The 25,086-nt window shown below is 39.7% G+C and overlaps 1 protein-coding gene across 1 annotated transcript; it reads left to right on the top strand.

Moving 5' to 3' along the window:
• The first annotated feature begins 14,441 nt into the window (after positions 1–14,441).
• Positions 14,442–21,866, top strand: spaca4l (sperm acrosome associated 4 like). Its single transcript, XM_051872903.1, has 3 exons — positions 14,442–14,522; positions 20,252–20,362; positions 20,651–21,866. Exons 1-3 carry the CDS (start codon positions 14,471–14,473, stop codon positions 20,869–20,871), a joined length of 384 nt encoding a protein of 127 aa, XP_051728863.1. The 5' UTR covers positions 14,442–14,470; the 3' UTR covers positions 20,872–21,866.
• Positions 21,867–25,086: the final 3,220 nt, after the last annotated feature.

Here is a 25,086-nt window from a genome sequence, read left to right as displayed (position 1 = left end):
CACACCAAGAGTTGAGACTGATGTTCAGACAGCTTTGTTTACACTCAGACAAAAGGGAAAGATAAGCCATGACAAATCTGCCAGACGCCTTTCGCCTCTGGAGCCTGGGCAGACCGTATGGATGGAGATGACCTGTGGGTTTGACAAACTAGCCACGGTTTCTGGAAAGGCCCTCCAACCTAACAGTTATATTGTCCAGTCTCATGGTAAGACCTATGTAAGGAACCGCCGTCACCTTCTCCGAGTAACCGAATCATACTGTCCTCCCACTACCATGTCTGTACCCATGATCTCTCCAGAACCCCAAGAAAGGCCATGTGCTGCTATGCCACCTGACACTTCAAAAAATGGAGGTGACATACCACCACAACAAAGCACTGACAGTTCCAGGCAAGAGGATCCAGCTCCACTGGTTGTCATTCGATCAGGAAGAGTGTCTAAGCCTAATTCAGCGTTCAAAGACTTTGTCACATACTGATTGCCTACACAGCATGCTATGTTTATAATAGTTTGGAGCACGTGTTATATGTTGCTAGTGTTTACTTCTATATTGTTCTGTAAAAAAAAAGTAAAAAAAGAAGAAAGATGTAGAATATGTGTGCGTCGCACCTATTCATATATGTACGGGAGCCGGATGTTTGTAAATGGACAAGGTAAAGGGGGTGGAGACCCAGGAGGAAGGAGCGGGTGTTTGGTTCTGTGGAGAGACGGATAAAAACCAGTTCATTACAAAGTTATCACACGACTCCTCTGTTTTGTGCACGTCTACAAGTTAAAACTCTTTTTGTGTAGTTGTATTGTCATGTTTATCAAAATAAAACTAATAAAAAACGTAGACCCCACTACATTGGTATTTAAATAATATATGCTTATGTTGAACTTTATTCTTGTAAAAACAGATGCTGTAAGCAGTACATATTGAATGAAAATGTCTCTGAAACACCTGTGTATTAGTCAAATATTGCATTTATTTCACTTCAGCTGTGATAAGTATGCAAACGTAGCGCGAGCGTCACTACTGGAAGCAGAGTGTCCGACTTCACGTCTCCGTTTTCAGCTCCTCCCCGCCTCCACGCGGTTACTCTCTCCGATTGATTGCATCCAGCCGCAGCCAATGTCGAACGCACCTGTTGCTTTGAAGGACATTTTTCGGATGGGTTTAAATGAACCTATTTGCTCAAGGCTACCTGGAGGGACAATCCACTGGCAGGGATGGCCAGTATTTATGATACATGTATTTTTTAAATATAGTATTGTGATGAACAGAAGTGGACAATTTGAATGTTAGTATGTTTGATGTACATGCCCTTCAGTTACGTGAGTGTCCCCTAATGAAATGAATGGGTACAGGTGATGCGTGTTAAACATTCCTTAAATAATTACCTTGAGCACTGCTCGAGAGAAGGTGCTGGGGGAGTTTTTGTGTGTGGGAGCTCTTATTTTGGGGGAACGCTAAATGGCCGCTCGGGACAAATAGTGTCTCCGACGGTGAAGATAATAAGTTAGTGGGGGGCAAATGTGGTAGCTAGTCAGGGGTGGAACTTCTGATTAGCAGAGCTCCTGACTGAAACAGCAAATAACTCTGCCCGGGAACTGAGCTGAAAGACCACACTGAACCTGATGGACTGATATTTTTGTATTGAGCGACTTAATGACGAAAGGGATTTATGGTGTATCTTCCCTGCTCATGTGAGGCTATGTTCGTATGATCCTCTTGTGTTCTTTCAAGCAAAGGGGGGTAACGTTTTTACGAAGTGTGTTGTCTTTTAACATTAAATAAAGAATTGTGTGTTAATTACCATCCTGGTGTACTGTTCTCTGCCTTCTTATTCATGTGGTTACAGTACTTTAAATATAAAATAGGATTTTGTAATTTGTATTTAGGGTTGATGAAAATGACTTCATATTTTGTATCAAAATACATAAGAGTTTTTTTTTTTTTTTTGTAGTTTTAAAATACTGCAAAATACTTTGTAAGAAGTCTACATGATGACATCATAAAAATGTGGCCTCTGATTGGTGCCTACTCGGAGTCGATATTTGCCCAGACAGACTTGGGCTGAATCCCAAATGGCACACTTCTATGCACTTTCGGTCTTGTGGACTTTACAATGGCTGCCGCGTGCGCGAGACCGTAGGGTGTCATCATTTTAGGTTTCAGAAGGGTGCTCGCGAGCGCCCCCTTTACGGCCGCTATGCGCCCTCGATGCGCACTTCAGCTGAGCCTGCAAGTTTGCGAGTTACGCAGAGGACTTTACCCGGCAGTCAAAGCGGCATTAACGTCACGAAAGTGCGGACTCAGAGGAAGACCGCGAGCGTTTAGGGTGCCATTTGGGATTCTGCCTTGTTGAGATCAGAACAGAAAATTGATCCATAAGGAAGAAAGTGGTCAAGAAACCTAGAGGCTGCCAGCTTTCCATAATTTTATTTATTTATTTATTTATTGCATAAATTGCTATCATTTTTAATTGTTCATGTTAAGTTTTGGTGTTCGTTTTTTTTTAATGCCACAATATTGGTCTAATGGTATAAACTTGCATGGAGCAGCAGCATTTACTGTGAGCCGCTGAGTCACAGATACGACCGCGTGTGAAAGAGCATAGCAGAGCTGGATACTGCAGCGTGTGTGTATTGTAAAGCCTGTTTCATATGGGGTGTGATTTATGCATTTATGAGCGGTGGATTGTGCCATATTTTTCACTAACCAGGAGAAGGAGCAGTCAACCCTTCCGTCACCATCAGTCCGTGTAGATTTTTGAATGGGGTTGATAGAGACGGCAGACGACAGACCGGCAGCGAAGTTACGGCGACGTTACAGTAGGAACGTATACCTGACGGCGACGTGGCGACGGCGTATGTGAGAAATGTATAAAATTATGTACGTCTGTTCAAGGCACGTTGACTTACAAGACAACTGATACATATGGCGTCTCCATGTACGTCACCTTACAAGACACCTAATACATACGTCGTCTCCATGTACGTCGCCTTACAAGACGCCTGAGCCTATGTCGCCATGTACATTGCCTTACAAGATGCCTGAGCCTACGTCGTCCCCATTGTAGCGTCTGGATAGATACGGCGTAGTCAATCAACTTTGGAAATTTCAGAATGCTTTTAGCCTCCTGAACTGTGCGTGTAAATCACGAATCGGCTCCGGCAAGTCTGGACCAATTGCCCCATTGGCACCTTTGTTGCCCCAGTAAAGAAAAACAGAACATATTCTCACCAGCTCCAGGGACTTCAAAGAGTCACCCTGGTGGGGCTAAGGGTCATGTGGTCACAGACACTGGCCACAACCCCAATACACACACACATACAGACACTCACAAACACGCATGGAGATTGTGAATGTACATTTATCCTCCAAATATGACTGTGCCAAAGTGTACCCGTCGCTGTATTTAAAGGTGCATGTATTTATCCCTAGTATATAAGCTTAGCTATGACTGTAGTTGTATTAGTTTTCTTCTAAACGATAAAACTCAAGTATAAACTGTATCTCCCCTTTTATGTCTTTGCCATCTGACAAGTTTGGTCTCACTGTAAAGCTTTCGTTATGCTCTAATTGAAAATGTATGTCACATGACTGTAAAATGCATTCTTCTATTTTTAATGGTACTTTGAAGAAAATGTACTCAGATCTGACACTTCATAAACCATGCAAATTAGGTCATAAATGGAGACAAAGAAAAAGTTTGCCCGCCAAAATCGCACCCTCATCATTGGCTGATGTACCCAAGGAGGCGTTCTGGTCTGTTGTCCTTAAAACACAATGACACGTGTCTCTCAATTGTCTCTCGATTGTCCCTCGCCATTTCACACACGTCTCTCCCGGACGTCTCGGCGACCGCGCTTCCATCACGCCCCCCCCCCCTTCGGGACGACCATCGTTTTGGCAACAAGTTTCTTTGTCAAACCCTCTTCATCCGTCGCCCGAAGTCTTCACTCTTCATCGCCTAGGAGACGGACCCCTTTTTCCTTATTTTCCGGTTATCTTACTCTTAAGTTAAACCCTTGTTTGAAAACCCATCGAAGAACACCTTCGCGGAAAAGGGCCAATCGCTTCAGCCGCACGCACCGAAACTCCTGCAGAAACACGAAACGACCACAGCACCTGAACCTCTGCAAGTATAGAACCATTCTTTTCAAAGCGTTTTAAGCTCGATGTGTAAGCTGAGTTTCCTTGCTGGCTCTCAAAGGTTTTAACTGTTCGTAAGTTGCCATTCCTTTGATCACCTCTGTTTTCTTGACTTTACTTTCGCTTTCTATATATGTGTATTATTTGTGTATGTTTAGTAGTATAGTCTCTGTATCCGTAATTTCATATATTAAATACATTATATTCATGCTCGATTGTTTTTTTTTGCTCATCCAACAAACCCAGGTCACTTCAACGTTTCGATCCAGTATCCTTGCTTTACGCATTGATGCTAGAATAGTACGTCTTTCTCGTGGCCAGAGAAAAACCTTCCCTTTTTTTAATCGGCTATGAGGAGCTAACGGTTTGCTGGACAAACTAATAGTTTCTCTAAATTATTATCAAACCAGAACTAATCATATAAGTAATTGATTATAATTCGTTGTAATTAATTCACAATATATGTATAATTCCCTCTTGGGTCGGTATATGTATTATAATTAATCATAAAGCTTTATGATTTATTATATTCATATAGTTCACCCATAAATTAATTAAATACCTGTACAAATTGCTACACCATGTATGTCGCATTTAATAGTTTGCATTTGTAGATGTATTTGTTATAGGCTATTGCTTTTACTGTATTGCTTTTTTACTGCTTTTAGTTTCATGTATAGTTTATCTACTTAGGCAAATAAATATCTAACAAGATGACGCTGCGGATGGCCGCCTCGGTTTGTAGCGTCTTGGTACTTTTGTTATTTTTGTTTGTTTGTCCTGTTTTCAGTAACTTTTATTCCGATCAGCTTTACTAGGGACGAACTCCTAGATATCAGAAACAACACACCAAATAACTTTTTGCTGACTTTTGAACATTCAGACTTTTTACTGGACATTCTAGTTGGAGGAGCTGCGATTATATACAAGCACTCCAAACAATGCAAACGAGGGAAGCACGCCGGCGTGCTCGTGAAATTCCGACAGCGTGGGAAAACCTGGAAACCTGGCTGAAAGGAGCCATCCCGGACAGCTTGCTTCATCTGCCGGGCTTCCAGCTGTTCAGAGCGGATCACGTCACTGAGTCGTCGGGAAAAATGAAAGGCGGTGGATTATGTTTTTATATCAACGAAGGCTGGTGTACAGACGTGACAGTGTTAAAACCCCCTTTTTCATGAAGAGTATTAGCAAAATATTCAGTGTAACCAAATACAGAGATTCAATTGGATTGATGTCCAAAATGGACAAAAATACAAATAACAATAAATCAAATAAGTTTCAGGAATGTTTCAAAGACATTCATGACAATACAAATTTTTGTAAGAATGAGAAATACTAACATACATTTTGATATTTAACTTGGTGAGACAAATAATAAATTAAGTGTTTTAGTAAATCCAAAGAAAAAACAAAACTGTATGAAATTCACAGTTATAGTGCAGTCTAGATGTAGAGACTTAAATAATATTGTATGCATACATTTTGTGAGGCATGAAGATGTAGATTTGACTTTGTGTGTGAAGATCAAATCTATGTGGCTGCATTTAGCTGTGGCTATGTGTAAATGCATTTATGCTCCAAACAAAGGTGAGGAAGTTTTACAATTGTGATGCAAATTTATTTGTAAGGCCCGCCAATTGACCCAAAGACGGTTTTCCATCGGGCGGGGAAGGATTTTTGCTCGTTCGGTCTTTTCAGTGTGGCAAAGTAGTTTAATTCCAATTAAACTTTTATCTGACTCCATTTTATTATGACCTTGAATTTAGTCTAGAATGCCAATTGATTATTGGTCATTTGTATAATAGTTTAGCTACACATTTGATTATTCTATTTAATTCTTTACTCTTATTGTACTCGTTCATTCGGATTCCTATAATGCTTTGAGTCTCAAACTCGTCAGTCTTGGTCATTAGACAGAGGCGTTGACTAATATTCTAGTGGCCGTACCCACTTTGCTCATTCTAGAATACGTTATTTAGTCCCCATAGATCTGAACACACTGAATTCAAGTAAGACTATATCTAACCAGAGGTCATGGCCATTACCATAGAATCAAGCTGACCAATTTAACTTCTCTAATGGTAACTTTATATAATCATGCTGTGGTTTCCCCCGTACACTTAGTTAGAATAATATTATAATAATCAGAGGTTGAGGCTCACCCTATTCAGATTGGTCCAACAACACTCTGTTGTTCTGAACAGAAAACCCATTATTAGCCTACACAGTCTAAGTATACATAACTAATGCCAATGCGTTAGTCGAAGCTCTAAAATATCAGTTGGTGTGCCCCACTGCTCCACCTAAGCTGTACTTTAGTCCGTTACTAACCTGAGTGTAGATTTGTGGGGTTATGGACTTAATGTAATCTACTAAAGTCAATAATTTCAGAGTAAGTCAGAATAAAATCAAATGTAACAATTTATTAGTCAGGTAAATGTATCATGCCAATTACATAATCAATTCAAAGATAATTAATACAAAACATCAAATGCTCAGAAAGAGATTAAAAGATGCATACCTGACATTAGAAAAATGCACATTGCTGAGTGTCCTGGACACTCAGCAACGTGGGCTGATCTGATTACGGAATCGCGCCCTGAGCCTCCTGCAACATCTCTTTAAATACTCAGACCAAGACAGAAACTTCTTTCAAATGGAAGTTCACAATGGGAATTTGCATTAATCAGGGTCCCAGACTGAGAAATTTACACCTTTTTGGGGACAGAAATCCATTTGCATGAAAGACCCCGTGAAAGGGGACACAGCCACTACAGAGAGCAAAATATCTCTAAACTTTTAAAACCTTTATTGCCTTCTGGTTTACTTTTGTGGGAATGAGACCTTTGTATGATAGAGACATTTCAAATGTTACCAAACATGTATAGTGTTGTATGATAATTGTTCACATTAAACCACATAGATTCTTGGGTGAATTTCAAATGGTCTCAGCTTGTGGAGAGAAGAGATGGGGGAAGAAGGGTGTAAAGTGACAGAAATGTAAATTAAAGGTGATTTACCCAGTGTGATTGCATCTCGGGTGGGGATGCTAATTTCACAATAGAGAGTTCAGATGTTTATTTCCAGAAACATCCTTTGTGTGCTCAACGAATATTCATTCCTCAACCAGACGGCCCGGCATTTTCCAGTTTCTCCATACAGTCCCCACCACTTTATACTAATACAAAAGAAACATCTCTAGTTGATTAGCAATTCATTCGTTTGCGTTAAATAATAGGCGATCTATTGCTGGAATGTGTTGTCTTTGAAATCATGTTGAGTGCTTGTTGCCGCTGCTATCATTGCCGCAACAGTGTTCTCTTGGCACTCATGCACACTGTGCAGTCTTCACACGGAAGAGCGCTTCAATTTATTGCTTAACGCTGTTGCGGAGACTCACTATTCATTCTGGTGAAATCACAAAACAAAATGCACATAAACGTGTCCCTGCTCTTGATATACAATTACTAATGAACATCTTTGGTGAGAAAAAATAAAATAAAATACACAAGGGTGGATTAGAACCCAGAACCTCTGGCATGCTGAACAAAAATTCTACCCCCAGTCCATCAATCTAATATTTAACAGGAATCCACATATTTATTGGCTAATGTCAATACTCTCGAGACTAACAAAATATTCTATTATAATAGATGTAAGGATGAAACTATCATATTAAACATGAGGTCTATGTAAATAAATTTTGTGCATGTATTATTGTAATGATACAAATACAATACACCCCCCACCCCCCACCACACACACATGCCTGTCCCACCCAATTTTTTAAAACAAAGTTAAGCCACTGATACTGACAGTCAGCCAGTCTGAAAACAAGAAATCAAAACATAATTTCAGTGCAAGTCATGAATGAACTGTGAACATGGATAAATACATAGTTCTTAGCACTTGTTTTTATGAGAGATGAGTGGTTGTGAAAGTGTATGTTTTACCATTGAATGCAATTGCCATGCTGCACATTACTGTGAATTGTAATATTCTATTCTACTGTGAACTGTATATTTTCTGAGGTGAAGTAATCCTGAGTAATTTCTTTCACAGAATCATGTCAAATGCCTTAATAGCGAAATGGGTGATGGCCAACTTGAGAAGAAGCCATTCAAAGCTATACCTTTATACTATGTAATTTAAGGTAATTTTGGCCTTATGACATTCAAAAAATCTCTTGTTCCTTGTCTTTTATTGTCATTTTTATTGGTATCCTTTATCTGTTCAGGGGAAATTCTCTAAAAGACCACCTGTCTTTATCAGAAATGTCCTGTTCACTTTCACACAGTTACACACTTAGTTAAGGGTCTTTCTCAAAGGCATCACAGTAGTATTGAAGAGGGAGGGGACAAATGCTGTTTTGTTCACTAATCTAACACACATTTAATGCAGAACATTTTATTTTGACATAAGATTATTATACAGTAAAATTACATGTAATACATGTTGATTACCTTTTTCTAATGCTTCATGAAATGAACACAAAATCTTGATCCACTTTAAAATCCACTGTATTTTAAATTTGGTTGTAGGACCATAAAGACATTTTCAAAATAAGTGCATGTCATTTACCTCAAATTTTGCTTTTGATTTTTTTTTTTCCTATTTTTTTTTTTTTTTTAAATAATCATTTTCTCTTCCCTCAGTTGCTGTGAAGAGGTGGAGCCCAAATGCTACAGACTCAGACATTGATGCAGCAATGGAGGAACACCTGAAGCACGCTCCGGAAAGACCTGGGGGTGGTAGATATAAAAAATGAGCCATAAACAACTTTCATAGACTCTACTGTGTTAACCATAATCAAGTATTTTTGTTGTTTACTTGTTTGATTTATGGCTGTTTAACAGTAATGCAAGACTGTTAGGAAAAAAAATGTAGTACTGCCACAGCTGACTTCCATGCATCAATGGTAGAACACATGAATCACTCCAGGAAGATTTGGTGGTCGTGGACCAAGAAAATGAGAGTAAACTTATATATATATATATATATATATATATATATATTCCTGTTATTTTCTTGTTTTAATTAATGGCTGCTTAACATTAATGTTGTTACGGACAGATAGTGAGAGACATAGATGGCGAGTTGATGGTACTTTTATTGAGAACACAGCAATGGATAAACAACAGAGGAGGTAAGTAGATGGTGAATAGTAAAGAGATGGATGTAGAAACCAACTGATACTGTCCTTGTACTTGCAGGTATGGATAGTGGAAGTGGAGCGGAGGTCTGGAGATGATGGCAGGTGAACACACTCACACACACGGACGCTGGATACATGAAGACTGGGAAACACGCTGGAGTGGAAACAGGTAGGTATTTCTAGAAGATGAAGAGATCGACTAGAAGAGTCCTTCGTATGAACGAGATCGGACAACAGGCAGAAGGTGAGTGCTGGTTTTATAGTCCGTGGTGATGAGGTGCAGATGGGGATCAGGTGTGTGTGATCAGTACTCGGGTGAGGGAGTGAGTCCAGTGGTCGGCTGACGAAGGGAGTTTTGGGCATACTCGGCCCAACCCAGGAACTGGTTCCAAGAGTCCTGGTGGCTGTGGCAGAAGGTACGTAGGAAGCGCCCTATTTCCTGAATCTTCCTCTCTGTCTGCCTGCTCGACTGCGGGTGGTAACCAGACGATAGGCTTACGGTCACACCTAGGAGGAAGAAGAAGGCCCTCCATACTCTTGAAGTGAACTGGGGTCCACGGTCAGAAACAATATCTTCAGGAATGCCATAATATCTGAAGATGTGGTTAAACATGAGTTCGGCGGTCCCCATGGCAGTAGGCAATCCCTTGAGGGGAATCAATCTGCAGGATTTGGAGAATCTGTTGATTACCACCAGAATGCAAGTACTGTTGTCAGAGGCAGGTAGGTCGGTGATAAAGTCCACCCCTAGGTGTGACCAGGGTCTGTTGGGAACGGGCAGAGGAAGGAGCTTGCCAGATGTAAGGTGACGAGGGCTCTTGGAAATGGCGCATTCCTGACATCCCTGGATGTACCTTCTCACATCCCTGGCCACGTTGGGCCACCAGAAGCATTCTTTAAGCAGCGAGAGGGTTTCATTGGCCCCTGGGTGGCCAGTGCCCAGAGATGTGTGTGACGAGGGGATGAGTGGAGTGCGGTGGGTTCTGGTGACGTATTGCAAACCAGGTGGGCAGCCCGGCGGAGCGTTGGTAGAGGCATTGGATGAGGGCACGGAGGTCTGAGACCACTGGATGGGGCTTATGATAATGTCCTTTGGAAGAACAGGTTCAGGTTCCTCCCTGGTTTCCTCCGAGGGATAGAGATGGGACAGAGTGTCAGCTTTCACATTCTTTGGGCCAGGACGATAGGAAATGTTGAAATGGAAACGTGTGAAAAACAGCACCCAGCGAGCTTGACGGGGGTTTAGTCTCTTGGCTTCCCTTAAGTACTCTAAGTTCTTGTGGTCAGTGAGTACAGTGAAAGGGTGGTTAGCGCCCTCTAACCAATGCCTCCACTCCTCAAGCGCCAGCTTGATGGCCAGAAGTTCCCTGTTGCCGATATCGTAGTTTCTTTCCGCTGGGCTGAGTTTGCAGGAGAAGAAGGCGCATGGATGGAGTCGGGCTGGATTCCCCTGCTGCTGAGACACCGCTCCTACCCCGGTGGTTGAGGCGTCAACTTCAACTATGAAGGGCTTCTCTGGGTCGGGGTGCACGAGGAGCAGTGCGCTGGTAAAGGCTTCCTTGAGGGTGTTAAAGGCTTGGTTGGCTGTAGGAGACCAGGACAGAGACTTGGGCTTACCACGGAGGAGACTTGTCAGAGGGAGTGCAATGGAACTGTAATTCTGGATGAATCTTCTATAGAAATTTGCAAACCCGAGGAATCGCTGGAGCTCTTTGATTGTAGATGGAGTGGGCCAGTTCTTGATAGCTGTTACCTTTCCCTCGTCCATTTGGATGCCCCTGCTATTGATCTTATATCCAAGGAACTGCACTGAGGGTTGATGGAAGGTACACTTCTCAGCCTTGAGGAATAGATGAAACTCTCTCAGGCATTGCAGGACCTCTGCAACGTGGTGGCGATGTTCGGCCATGCTCCGGCAGTAGATCAGGATGTCATCGATGTAGACCAGGACAAACTTATGGAGAAACTCCCGGAGAACCTCATGGATGAAATCCTGGAAGACGGAGGGGGCGTTGACCAGACCATACGGCATCACGCAGTACTCATAGTGGCCAGTAGGGGTCACAAAAGCTGTCTTCCATTCGTCCCCCTCGTGTATCCGAATGAGGTTATACGCGCTGCGGAGGTCCAACTTGGTGAAGGCAGTGGCACCGCGTAGATATTCCAAGGCCGCTGGGACGAGGGGAAGAGGATAACGGAACTTGACCGTGATGCGATTCAGAGCTCGATAATCGATACAGGGCCGCAAGCCTCCGTTCTTTTTTGCCACAAAGAAGAAACTCGAAGCAGCAGGGGAAGTGGAAGGTCTGATGTAGCCCTGATGTAATGCTTCCTTGATATACTCCTCCATGGCCTTCTGTTCTGGGATGGATAGCGGGTAGATCTTCCCGCGGGGCACTGACTTACCCGGAAGCAGATCAATAGCACAGTCCCATGGCCGGTGTGGAGGCAGCTTCGAAGCTCTCTGAGGGCAGAAGACATCACTGAAGGAGGCGTAGCAAGGTGGAATGTCCACAGACTGCTTTTCCACTGGACTTTCGATGGAGGTTGAACAGATGGGTACCCGTACTGACAAGGAGAAGGCTGAGGACGGTGAGGGAAGCAGTCTGGGAAACAGGTGTCGCCCCACTTCAGGATTTCGCCGGTGGTCCAGGAGATGATGGGATTGTGCTGCTCCAACCAGGGGCACCCTAAAATCACATCAACGGTGGAATCCTCCAGAACCAGGAAATGTTGTTGTTCCACGTGCAGTAGTCCTACTTGGAGTTTGATGGGACCGGCACATAAATCTCGCTCTCGCTTGCGGCTGAGAGGTTTACCAGTTATGGAGTGGATCTGGTAGATGGACGGTGTTGCAGTGGTCTTGAGCTTGAGCTGGCGGTAGAGGGCACCAGAGATGAAGTTACCGGCTGACCCGGAGTCGAGGAGGGCATTGACTGGAATTGAGACATTGACGGCAGTAAGAATTACAACAGTAGTGAGTGGCTTCATTTTCTTCAAGGAAGGGAGGATGGCACTCACCATGGATAGAGGCGGACGAATGGGGCATGCAGATATGACATGCCCAGCAGCACCACAATATAGACAAAAGCCCCGGGACAGCCACCTCTGCCGCTCAGCTTGAGTCCGACGATTATTCTCTAGTTGCATGGGCTTGTTGCTTGGCTCTGGAGGGCTGATGGATTCTGGCTGACGGAGGAATGGTGAGTATTGTGACTGGCCCTGGTGCTCATTGAGACACGACTGCATACGAGTGGCGAATCTGATGGAGAGCTGGATGAAGCGTTCGATGCCGATGGTATCCTCGTATGCAGCGAGATGCAGTCGTACCCTGGGTTCCAGTCCTTGTCGATAAGTGGTAATTAAGGATTGCTCATTCCATCCGCTGGCAGCCGCGAGGGTTCTAAACTTAAGAGCATAGTCATTAACAGACATGGATCCTTGCTTTAGATGATATAACTGCTCACCGGCTGAATGAATCATTTGCAGGTCTGCCGAAAACCTCCTTGAAGTGGGTGACAAAATTTTTCAACGACTGGGTTACTGGTCCGTCTTGTGACCAGATCGTTTCAGCCCACTGGAGTGCACGCCCGTTGAGTTGAGAGATAATGAAGGCTACCTTGGAGCGATCATCAGGGTACAGGTGCGGCTGCATCTTCAGGACCAGCGAACACTGCAGTAGGAAGCCGTTGCAATCCTCCGCCGAGCCAGAGAAGGGCGCTGGTTTGGCCATGGGACTGGCGTATGCCGGAGGAGAAGGAGTGACGGCGGTGTTTGCGGAAGTTATGGCTGGTGTGGCAGGAGGTGGATTGGTGGTAAGTACTTGGTGAAGTTGGTCCACTAATTCCTGGAAGGGATCTGAGGAATTCATGCTGTGGACTCGTCTGTGTTGGTCCAATCTTCTGTTACGGACAGATGGTGAGAGACATAGATGGCGAGTTGATGGTACTTTTATTGAGAACACAGCAATGGATAAACAACAGAGGAGGTAAGCAGATGGTGAATAGTAAGGAGATGGATGTAGAAACCAACTGATACTGTCCTTGTACTTGCAGGTATGGATAGTGGAAGCGGAGCGGAGGTCTGGAGATGATGGCAGGTGAACACACTCACACACACGGACGCTGGATACACGAAGACTGGGAAACACACTGGAGTGGAAACAGGTAGGTATTTCTAGAAGATGAAGAGATCGAGATCGGACAACAGGCAGAAGGTGAGTGCTGGTTTTATAGTCTGTGGTGATGAGGTGCAGATGGGGATCAGGTGTGTGTGATCAGTACTCGGGTGAGGGAGTGCGCAGTGATTTGGCTGATGGGAGAGCCTGGCGTGTCTGTGACAAATGTAAAACTGTTAGACAAAATGCTATTGCCACAGACTCAGAATTATTCACATTATACTATTTTTATTTTCTTGTTTGAATAGCTGTTTAACAATTGAAATACATTTTTCAAAAACGTAATATTCACAATAAAATATGTTGTGCTAAATTAGATCACTCTAATTTTTGCCTAAGTCCACAAATAATGTGTTATTGTTTGTGATGTACACGTGATTAAAATGGTTTATAGACGTTCAGGTCACTTAAATTATAAAGCAACACACACCTTCTAAACATCCAGAAGATGACACATTTAGACGTCCAGGGACGCGCAGAAAAGACGTGGAATTCAAGGCCAGAAGATGTTAATCAACTTTTATTTTGGAAGTATTTTTCAACCATGATGGGACATGTTGGATTGATGTCTTTTCAACAGTAATTAAATGTCCAAATGTTTGCTGGGGTGCCTTCACAGAATAGCAGCGGCTGCCTGCAATGCAATACTCCATGTCCATCGTCGATTACAGGCCTATTCAAGAACACCAAACAACCTTTACTCGATGTTAAGTTTTCAATGTAAATGAAGCTGATGGAAAAGTTGCTAATTTCGACGTTCTCACAACCAAAATGGAATGTTTGGTTTTTGTTGGGTTTTTAAGAAAACAAAAATATGTGTGTATGTGTATTAATTTACACCGCGCCCTGGTGACTCAGACCACTGCAGGACTGTGTTCAGAAGTGTAACGGGCAATGCCATGGGTGTGGACCTATAAATCTAGCGGATCTCCGTTGTTTACAGCAGTCTGACTAGAGTGTAACGGTCTTCTACTTGAACTCAGCTAAAGCAAGAAAGATGAACAAAATAATTTTCGGCTTCTTTGCAGTCTTTCTGTATTTCGCAGTGGGTAAGATGCTTTTTTATATATCCTGACACCTTTCACTTCTGGAGACTCCAGGTAGATTGCAGTTCTGGAAAATAGTGGGGCTGGAGATTAAAGGGTTCCTGACTTAATTCTTCACCTTAATTCTTAATTCTCTTGCAGTTAACATGTGTCTTTTCTTTTCCACCTGTTTTTGTCTGACCCTGCTGACCCAGTGAGCATTTCTCTGCTCAATGGTCATGCCTTAACTGCAGTTTCTAGTATTGCATTAGTATTGCATCCTCCTCATGGGCATTTAATAATTTTAAGGGTTAAATCTCTTTTTTTGGCTCATTTTATCTGTAAAAGAAAATGTACCTAATAATTTTGCACACCTGAATATAAGGTGTTTTTCATTTCCAGCCTTCATGAACAATTATATATCACTTATAAATGATTAAATACAAAATTAACAGTAGTTATTAAGATTAATGTGGTTTGGAATTGGTAAGATGTGCCTGGAAAAAAAAAATATGATCAGAAAATCAACTTGCATAAAATTTCTGAACAGCATAAAAATTCACTGTTCATGTGAAACCAGTGTCACATTAAAATACCAAGCGTTACATTATTTTCCTGATGGATAAATAGAATAGAATAGAATAGAAAATAGAACATGATGAAAAATTTACAGCTCATTTAGACAAACTAGGGGAGAAGATTTGTTGCACAATCTTATGTGAAAATGGGTTAAAAATAATATCCATAAAAATATACTGAGTGTTTATGGGGGTAGTGTTGGTTCAATTATCGGATGTGGAAGATGCATCAAACCATCCAAACTGTTTTGAAACAATGTTGGGAAATATTTTAGAAACTACAACCTGCCAAAAATACTTTTAAGGATATTTAAAATTTAAAGTAATAACATATATAATTAATTAACTATATTATTTTATTTAATAACTTAAAATTACAATCACATTAGCTTTAAAAAAAAAAAAAAAAAACGATTGTCTACACACCAAGCCAATTACACAAATTACTTTGAAGCTATTTAAGTGTGTTATTTATATATATTACATTACATTTTCGAAATGATCAGAGCAGTATTTATGTAATGAAAAATATTAGTTAAAAAAAAAAAAAAAAAAAAAAGCATAAGAAGAAAATATTTTTGTAGCTGTTGTTCCATTGGCCTTGATTGCAGGTGCACCCAGTAATTTGTGCCTCAAATTCCTCAATAAATTGTTTGACACATTAAGGGGTGACAGATTATGAGTATTCTGGGTTTATTGTCTGTTTTGGGTGTTTTTTTGTTTGTTTGTTTTTTTTCACTTGTTTATTTCAGATCTGCACCTGTTCTCTATATTTCATTGATTAGTTTGACTAGTGTTATTTAAACCCCGAGTTTGTTCAGTTCATGGTCTGTTCTCGACAATTATGTTGGTTGTTCTGTTTGGTTTGATTTGTTTTGGTATCCTGTATCCTAAGAAGAGTTATTTTTATTATGGCCAGTGCTTTCCTGCAGAGTGACAAATGAATTTTTAAAAGTACAAATGCTCCATGTAGTTTAATTAATATGCACAACATGCATTCACAATAACTATAGTTTAGCATGTCACACTGCTGAACACTATAGGTGCTTCTCAATACATAAATTGATGCTGTGTTGTTTGCTCACTCCTCTATTATCCAGCTCAGTCATCATGAAGAAGACCTTTTAATAATAATATAGTTACAGACTACTTAATAACTTTATAATTACTAAGAAAATGTTTGGATCGCTTTTCCAATTCAATCACCAAAAAGAAGAAAATTAATTTTATTCCATAATAATTTGTTTCATTGAATATTAATAAACATATTATATAGTATTATAAACATGTAATTATATATTCAGAAAAATTAACTAAATACTGAAGCATATATTTGCAACATTATACTTCATATATGCAATATACGTTGTATTTAGTGAACCAGACTTCTTCTGCTCATTGCTATGAAAAACTACTCATAAATTTAGTGCCTGATGCTTCTCATAATTTTCAACCTCTGAAACGCAAGCAGCACCTTCAGGCTGTAGCCTGGGGCGACTCACTTTAAATGAATCTGCATTCTTATCTTATCTGCAAGAGTTTCACATATTTCTAAGGATGATACCACGGTGGAAATGTATGCATTTAAAGACATGGTTCTTTTTATTTATAGCTCATAGTGTTATTTTCATATAAATAAATATGCAGCATTTTAGGGCTGCAAATTAGCCTTTGGCTAGAAGCCTGTATGTGGAGCACCGGCTGCTTGAAATTGTAGCAATGTTATACTGCATTGTCCCTGTTAAATAAACTGATAAATAAATAAATAAAATTTGTTACAGACAAACCAGGTGACATTTTACACCATTACAAAACTCCAACTCCACCATTACAAAACTGAGTAATTGTGGAAACCATTTGAAGTAGCTTTAAATCTCACCACCTTTTATTTTCCATATTTAAACTTGGAATCTTTAAGAGACATCAATGTCTACTACTAGTAGTAGACAATGTCTATTAATGTCTACAACCTACCGACTACTAGGTTGGTAACCAAGTGTCTATTTTGCACAGTATCAAACAACATTCGGTTTCAAAGACATATTTACTCTAACCTCCACCCACTTTACTGTCAGTGAGAAAATCTGCTCTAAAGAAGATCAGCTGATCATGTGCCTGAACAGGTTTAACAGGGATTAAAGAAAAGAAAGACATTTCACAGAAAAGATGGAAGAACTTAGTAATTATCTGACATGTCACAATCAGGTCTATGCTTGCCCAGATCTTACAAAACAGCACACCTGAATCTTCATGAATGTTGTAGAAATTATAAATGTGCTTGTTTATCTCTGTGTAACAAAGTGGTGGTTGAGAGTATTTAATGGCTCAGACAATTTGTTTACCCTATTGCCTTTATCCTACTTGAATGGTTTTGTTTAATTAGTTCATGTTTCAAAACCCTGTTAGTGAACTGTGACTGGAAATAGAACTTGAAAATAACTATTTCAAATGTAACATGGATCATTCAGTATATGATGTGTGTACTCATTGTGTAAGCTTGAGTAAGTGTATATGGATGGGGGTTAGTTTGCTATAGTTTAGGTTCAAAATTATCTTCAGAATGGTGCTTAATCAGATAAAAAAAAAAAAGTCCTTAAAGGTAAAAATGATTCATAAATATGGTATTCTTTTTGTACATTTTTATATTGGGGGTTAACTACTGTATATTAATCACAGACTGTATAAAAAGTATGGACATAGTGTCTGTGACATCACCTGTAGATTTCTGAAGAGCATTTTTGAAGCCCAAAAGCGGCCGTTGCCATCTTGGCAGCGTATCATCGCACGTCACTCCCAGATAACTGAAAATGGGCAAATACTCATAACGCGCAATGGCCTAGAGCGACGTGCTAAAATATCTAAATATCTAAAATATTAATAAAGATAACAAGTTATATCATTTGAAAGTTCTAAAGGTTTACTGTCAATCTACAGTGTCTTTTTTTATGATATAGATGCTCCAGCACCAGTAATTTGTTAATTTGTGTCGGGTGTAAATGACAACATGCACAATCAAAACGGGACTTTATACCTTTCTATTAAAATAGCGATCGTGAGATGAATCCAACCTGTCGCACTTGGGTAAAATGTCCTTGGGTGTCCATTGAAAAACAAAAACAGCATTATTTGCCCACAAAAGCGTTAAATCCGTGAAATATTGATATATTGTCCATTTTTGGCATCACTTCTTCTGAATGATCTGCTCTCCATCATCGTTCTTCAAGAAATGATGTAATCTGAGCAGCGTTTATATTGTAAAACTGTATAGGATCGTATACATTAGAATCTCACAAACAAATGAGCCCGCGTCCAAAGTATAATTTTTCAAAATAGTGCAGCAGTTTTAGTTATAATATCTAAGCAGTGCTGTCGGATTGTGTGGTGTCTTGAGTGGCATATACTTCAGCCATTGTCATTGTAGTAAATCTGACGAACAAAACTTTTAGCCAATGCCAAGATGATCCAACAATGTGTGTTCTGTTTCTTCCGCATGTGTGCACATGTACACAGACGCACATCTGTCTCGACCATAAATCACACAGCAAGCCATATTATTTCATAATAAAAAGCGCAAACACAGCAGAGATGCCAAATTCAGCGGCTGGAATTAGTTGAGGTAAGGCCAGGCCCTTAATTATGCAGAACTTTAAGGCTTAATATAATTTAAACGGATGAGTTATAAAAAAATTCACCCGCCTCAGAGTTGTCATGAAGGGCAAAATTAGCTGTATAGACCAAAACCACAATTTGTACCAGGCTGTAAATATGTTTTGTTTTTGTTTTTTATTCTGCTGTAAAGTTGGGCATTTTAACATGGGAGTCAATGAGATTCTGCTCTCTTTTGGAGCCTGTCCCTAGCAGCCAGTCGATGAATTGCAGTTTAAGTCACTTCCGTATTGGCTTGAAGAGAAACTGGGGGAGGTTGCCGCTTGATATTAATCTATGATATGCTCTCACATAGATATAAAGATAAACATGGGTGAGTGGGTGGGTGTGGTAGATAGGAGGAGTGACTGCTTTAATCCTTTATCCTTAAAAGGTTTTAAGTTCCACCCAGGGTGTGACCGAAACTAGCCTGTGTAGATTTTTTTTTTCTTTTTGTGAGACTGTCAACAATATTCAGTCTCTCTCTCTCTCTCTCTCTCTCTCTGTGTGTGTGTGTGTGTGTGTGTGTAATACAAAGGGTATATTTGTACCTGTACGTGTTCCAGATATTAAAGAATGAATGTAACCTTAAAATGTTATCTCATTTAGAAAATGAAAATTCATTTACTAACTCAATCTGTGGGTTAAAAAAGGAGATATTTAGAACAAGGAATAACCTCTTTTTTTCATATTTGGGTGAACTATTATTGTAGATGAACTCTGTGTTTCCAGTCAACTACATGTTTAAGATTATGTGCAATTCTTCATCCCTCTGTTGCTGTGAATGACATCATTTAGCACATATGTGTACTGCAGTAAAGAAACCAGACCAGAACAGCAGGGTTTATAGTCATTTTCAAGCGTTTCTTCTTGTTACGTGAATACTTCAGGTGCTTCACGTGATTCGCACACTCACCAGAACCTGAGAAGAGAAAGGGTTGAGAAATGGTGAAAATGTTACTTATGATGCTTATTAGATCAGTGTGAGAAACAAATGTGCAAAATGGCGCCTTAATGGTCACTGTGATTTTGCCAAGTAAGATATATTCCTGGATCAACATATTTTGTTGATCCAGGAACAACATTCCAGTCTGAAAATTTAGTCTTAACCCTATTCCTACCCCTAAACCTAATCCTACCCATAACTTATCCCTAAAATCAGAGAGGAAAGATAGGTGAATAACATTGATGTAGAAGCACCTAACCCTGGTTGCAAGCCTAAACTTGACATAAACTGTAAACATGTCCCTTAAATCTGACTGGTTGATTGAAATGTTGTTCCAGGATCAACAAAGATGTTGATCCAGGAACATGTCTTACTTGGCAAAATCACGGTGACCGCGCATTAATGCTCTTACCCTACCTTTCCAGTAAAACAGGAGATTCACAAACACAAACAGTTCTCTAAGTGTTTATTACTTTTTATACTGAAGAAACTTGTATGCCTTTTAAAAAAGATTTTAATAAATACCATGAGGGGTACCATGTCACTAACAGCTTCAAATTTTTCATGAATCTGCTCTTTCTCAGGTCAGTCCCTGGAGTGTTATGACTGTAAACTGGGTTTAGGGAGTCTTTGCTACACAACCAAAAAGACATGTGATGCTGGTCAGCAGTGCTTCAGTGGATTAGGGACAGCTGGTAAGTTTATTCTGTTCAAAAGCTGCTGAACACCCTCATTTTTTTTTTTTTTTTTTTTTTTTTCAATTAGGCCATAAAGTATGAGAAACCAAACTTTAAAGAGTCATTATTTTTTGCATCTCCTTAAATCGTAAGATTTAATATACTAAAATTGAATAATTAATTTTAATTACTTGTTACTATTTCCAGGGTGAAGAACATTGTTAATGTTATTTTTTCTGTTCTCAGTCATTTTTTTAAAATTATATTTTAAAGCTTAATCTGTGTTTTCTTGCATCTCAATTTCAGTTGGTTTCGTGGATATTAAGATGAAAGGATGTCTCGAAGTGTCCAAATGCAATAAAACTGAACAGGAGACTCTCTTCTCCAACTCAAGTGCAAAGATATACCAGATAACGAAGACATGCTGTTCTACTGACCTGTGTAACTCGGCTCTGGGTCACTTCTCTGCTGTCAGCATGGCCTTCACTACCATCACTTCTGTGTTCATGGTCAAATTCCTCATTTGAGGAGGATCATTTCAGCTCACACACACACACACACACACACACACACACACACACGCACGCACACACACACACACGCACACACAGAGAGAGAGAGAGAGAGAGAGAGAGAGAGAGAGAGAGAGAGAGAGAGAGAGATTAAAGACATCTAAGCTTGTAACAAATACATATATACAACATCACTGAGCAAATCATGCACACTATACTAGCCAAATTAATTTTTTTATCCCCTGCTGATAAATAATTAAGTTTTTTAATTAAGGCATTATTAGAATTAATACTTTAAATAGGTCACCTACTTGAATTTAAATAGCTGTAAATTGTAAATTCAGTTGTAAAATCAGTTTTCACTTGATTGCAAAGTAGTGATAATTTCATGATAATAACATACCATCAAGTTAACTTACTTAAAATATATTTTCTTCAAAGAAACCAGGCAGATATTTATTTAATATCAGCAATGAAGAACATTCCGGATACAGACAAACACTTAACACAACTAACATCCATTAAAACCAGCAATACATTTGGTACCAATATAATACATATTGGTACATAGGTACACATGGTTGTATTGGTATACACAATAATACAAAGACACACACATCTGCATGCAATATAGCAGACTGTTTTACTCTTCTTTAGTGGTGTTTTAGTATAAAAACCATGTTAAATAAACCTTTTATTTGTTGATTGATTGGGGGGTTTATCTTTTATCTGTATTTTTGAAAAAAAAAAATTGTAACCCTGTCAACATGGTGATATCCTCAGAATAAAAGTGTGTAAAGTGCATGAATTGGGAAGGGGGGTCTTTTGGAGAGGGTGCCATCAGCAACTTCCATATAGAATGAAGCACATGCACGCCTGAGGTGATGTCAGCTAGCAGGAAGCAGCTGCAGCTACACGGATCAAGTGCTGGGCCCTGCTTTAACAAATTATATGTTTTAGTTGCCATCATAATGTGTGTGGTCATTGCAAATATAACTTTTGTGCTTTGTTATTGATGTCATTGTCATTCCTGAGCTTCAGAGTGACCAGATGAGCCAGATGAGAAGGTATGAGAATATGAGAATATTCCAGAACTCAAAAAAGCCAACCAATATAACTTAGAGGAACTCAGCATGTTAAAAGAATTGTCTGTCTCTCCTTCATCCCCTTTGAAAATTTATCAGTTGACCAGAAATCAGAATTGGTTGAACTACAGAATTCATTAGCTAACCTGTATGTGCCTAAAGCAAAGTGTGCTTTTGTTCGTTCAAGAAGAAGGAGGCTGGAAGAGGGATTCTAGCTATTTTTTCAAATTAGAGAAACAGCAAAATCATCTAAATTCTATAAATAGTTTTCATGTAAATTGAGTGGTTTTAAAGAATCGTAAAGAAATCGTTCTAGACACTCTCAACATAACTTGGATTTATTTTTTAACTCCCTTGACATGGACCATATTCCCAGAACTGATGATGATGGCAATATTCTGTGTAAATCTCCTATTTAAATTAAAGATACCTTTGAGGCAATTGACAAGCTGAAACTAAACAATCTGACCATCTTTTTGCTAAAAAGATTAAATGTGTTCTAGAAGATATAATTGATGAATGTCAGGTTTCATGGGAGACAGACCTATTTCAAACAATATTAGACTTGATATTTTAGATTACTCAGATTTGATCCCTGATGACAGTTTCTTGCTTTTTCTTGATTTCTTGATAAAGCTTTTGATTCTATTGAGTTTCCTTTTATCCTCAAGTCCCTGAATATTTTTTTTTGTTTTGGAATTTTATTAATGCAATTCAAACTTTGTATTGTATTTGTATCATTACAATAATAAATGCACAAAATTTATTTACATAGACCTAATGTTTAATATTACAGTTTCGTCCTTACATCTACTATAATAAAATATTTTGTTAGTCTCGAGAGTATTGACATGAGCCAATAAATATGTGAATCTGCATTAAATATTAGACTGATGGACTAGGGGTAGAACTTTTGTTCAGCGTGCCAGAGGTTCTGGGTCCTAATCCGCCCTTGTGTAATTTATTTATTTATTTTTGTTCTCATTAAAACCAAAGACGTTCATCAGTGATTGTATATCAAGGGCAGGGACACGTTTATGTGCAGTTTGTTTTGTGATTTCACCGGAACGAATAGAGAGTCTCCGCAACAGCATTAAGCAACAGATAGAAGTGCTCGTCCGTGTGAAGACTGCACAGTGTGCACGAGTGCCAAGAGAACAATGTTGCGCCAATGAAAACAGCGGCAACGAGCACTCAACATGATTTCAAAGACAACACATTCCAGCGATAGATAGCCTATTATTTAACACAAACGAATGAATTGCTAATCAACTAGAGATGTTTCTTTTGTATTAGTATACAGCCATGCCGCGAGATGTTTCAAAAATTGGTGGGGACAATATCGACCCTGGTAAAAAGTGGTGGGGACATGTCCCACCTGCCCCACCCGCAAATTACGCCTATGTATGTATCAGAAAAAAAGGGATCAAAACTTAACTTTGACCCTCTTATCCTTGCTATAAATAAACTCCTGTTTACAGCATCATCTGACTGTTACAGGTAAAGTGTTGCTTTCCAAAGGATATGGGTTATCTCGGGTTATCTATCCCACAATGGCACTGGATGTATCTTTTGAGATTTGTAGAACACTTGACAAAATTATAGTAGACTTTGTTTGGACCTCTAGAACTCGCTTAATAGAAAAAAAAAGTGTTATGATAGCTGATCGGGCTATGGGGGATTTGAGTTAGTGCACTTTTCCACTCTTATTAACTCTAAGTTAAATGGATAAAGTTCTTTTTAAACAACCACACATCCTTTTGGAATGCCACTCCAAATCATATTTTCAGTTCAGTTGGAGGTTTACATTTTTTGTTGCACTGCAACTATGACATCTCTAAAATACCTTTACATTTATTTAGTTTTCATAAACAATCTTTAATATGTTGGTCCCTAATATATAATTATAGCTCCCTTTTCAGGGAATTCACACTGCATCGAAGACGACACTATGTGGAACGCCTCTGCTTGATAGCATGTGAAGCACATGTAAAACTAGACCAATCCTGATTGCTGCTACAGTCGTGAAAAAGTTAGGACACCCTATTAAATTCCATGGTTTTCCATATAAGGACATAATAAAAAATCATCTAGTGCTTGGCAGGTCTTAAAATTTGGAAAATAAAACCACAGATGAGCAACAACACATGACACATCACACCATGTCATTATTAATTTAGCAAAAATAAAGCCAAGATGGAAAAACCATGGGTGACAAAGTTAGAACACCCTATGATTCAGTTGCCTGCGATCCACTTTTAGCAGCAATAACTTGAAGGAATCATATTCTGTATGAATTTATCAGTCTCTCACTTCGTTCTGGAGGAATTTTGGCCCATTCTTCTTTACAGTGTTGCTCCAGTTTATTGAGTTTTGTGGACATTTGTCTATGCACAGCTCTCACCACAGATTTTCAGCCATGTTGAGGTCTGGAATTCACTGGACCATTTCAACACCTTGATTCTTTTCTTTTTCAGCCATTCTGTTGTAGATTTGCTGGTGATCTTCGGATCACTGTCCAGTTGCATGACCCAATTTTGGCCAAGCTTTACCTGTCGGACGAATGGTCTCACATATGACTCTAGAATACTTACAGAGGAGTTCATGGTCGACGCAATGACTGCGTCCAGATGCCCAGGGCCCATGGCTACAAAACAAGTCTAAAATCATCAGCCCTATACCTGCATGTTTGACTTTTGGTATGATTGAGGTGATTGGTTTTCACCAAACTTGGCACTGTGCATTATGGCCAAACATCTCCAGTTTGGTCTCATCTGTCCAAAGGACTTTGTTCTAAAAGTCTTGTGGTTCGTTCAGAAGCAACTTTGCAAACCTTAGCCGTGCTGAAAGGATTTTTTTTAGAGAGAAGAGGCTTTCTCCTGGAAACCCTTACAAACATTCCATACTTGTCCCCTCTTTTTCTAATTGTACTGTCTTGAACTTTATAATTTAACATGTTAAATGAGGCCTGTAGAGTCTGAGGTGTAGCTCTTGGGCTTTCTCTGAGCATTACGCCATTCGATCTGGGGTGAATAGTGGACGTCCACTAGATTGGTGTCTGTTTTTAATGTTTTCCACTTGTGAATAATCTTCCTCCCTGTAAATGATGGAATTCAAATTGTTTTGAAATGGCCTTTCAACTGTT

The sequence above is a fragment of the Ctenopharyngodon idella genome, chromosome 19 (assembly GCF_019924925.1).
Source record: "Ctenopharyngodon idella isolate HZGC_01 chromosome 19, HZGC01, whole genome shotgun sequence".
Classification (NCBI taxonomy): domain Eukaryota; kingdom Metazoa; phylum Chordata; class Actinopteri; order Cypriniformes; family Xenocyprididae; genus Ctenopharyngodon; species Ctenopharyngodon idella.
The sequence above is the reverse complement of the archived record's forward strand: the minus strand, read 5'-3'. Positions and strand labels throughout refer to the sequence as shown.

Excerpts from the sequence above, each read along its gene's own strand:
- spaca4l (XM_051872903.1), top strand. The coding sequence starts at position 14,471 with ATGAACAAAATAATTTTCGGCTTCTTTGCAGTCTTTCTGTATTTCGCA. Across the intron at positions 14,523-20,251 it reads CTTTCTGTATTTCGCAGTGG|GTCAGTCCCTGGAGTGTTAT; the intron begins GTAAGATGCTTT and ends GCTCTTTCTCAG. Across the intron at positions 20,363-20,650 it reads CAGTGGATTAGGGACAGCTG|TTGGTTTCGTGGATATTAAG; the intron begins GTAAGTTTATTC and ends TCTCAATTTCAG.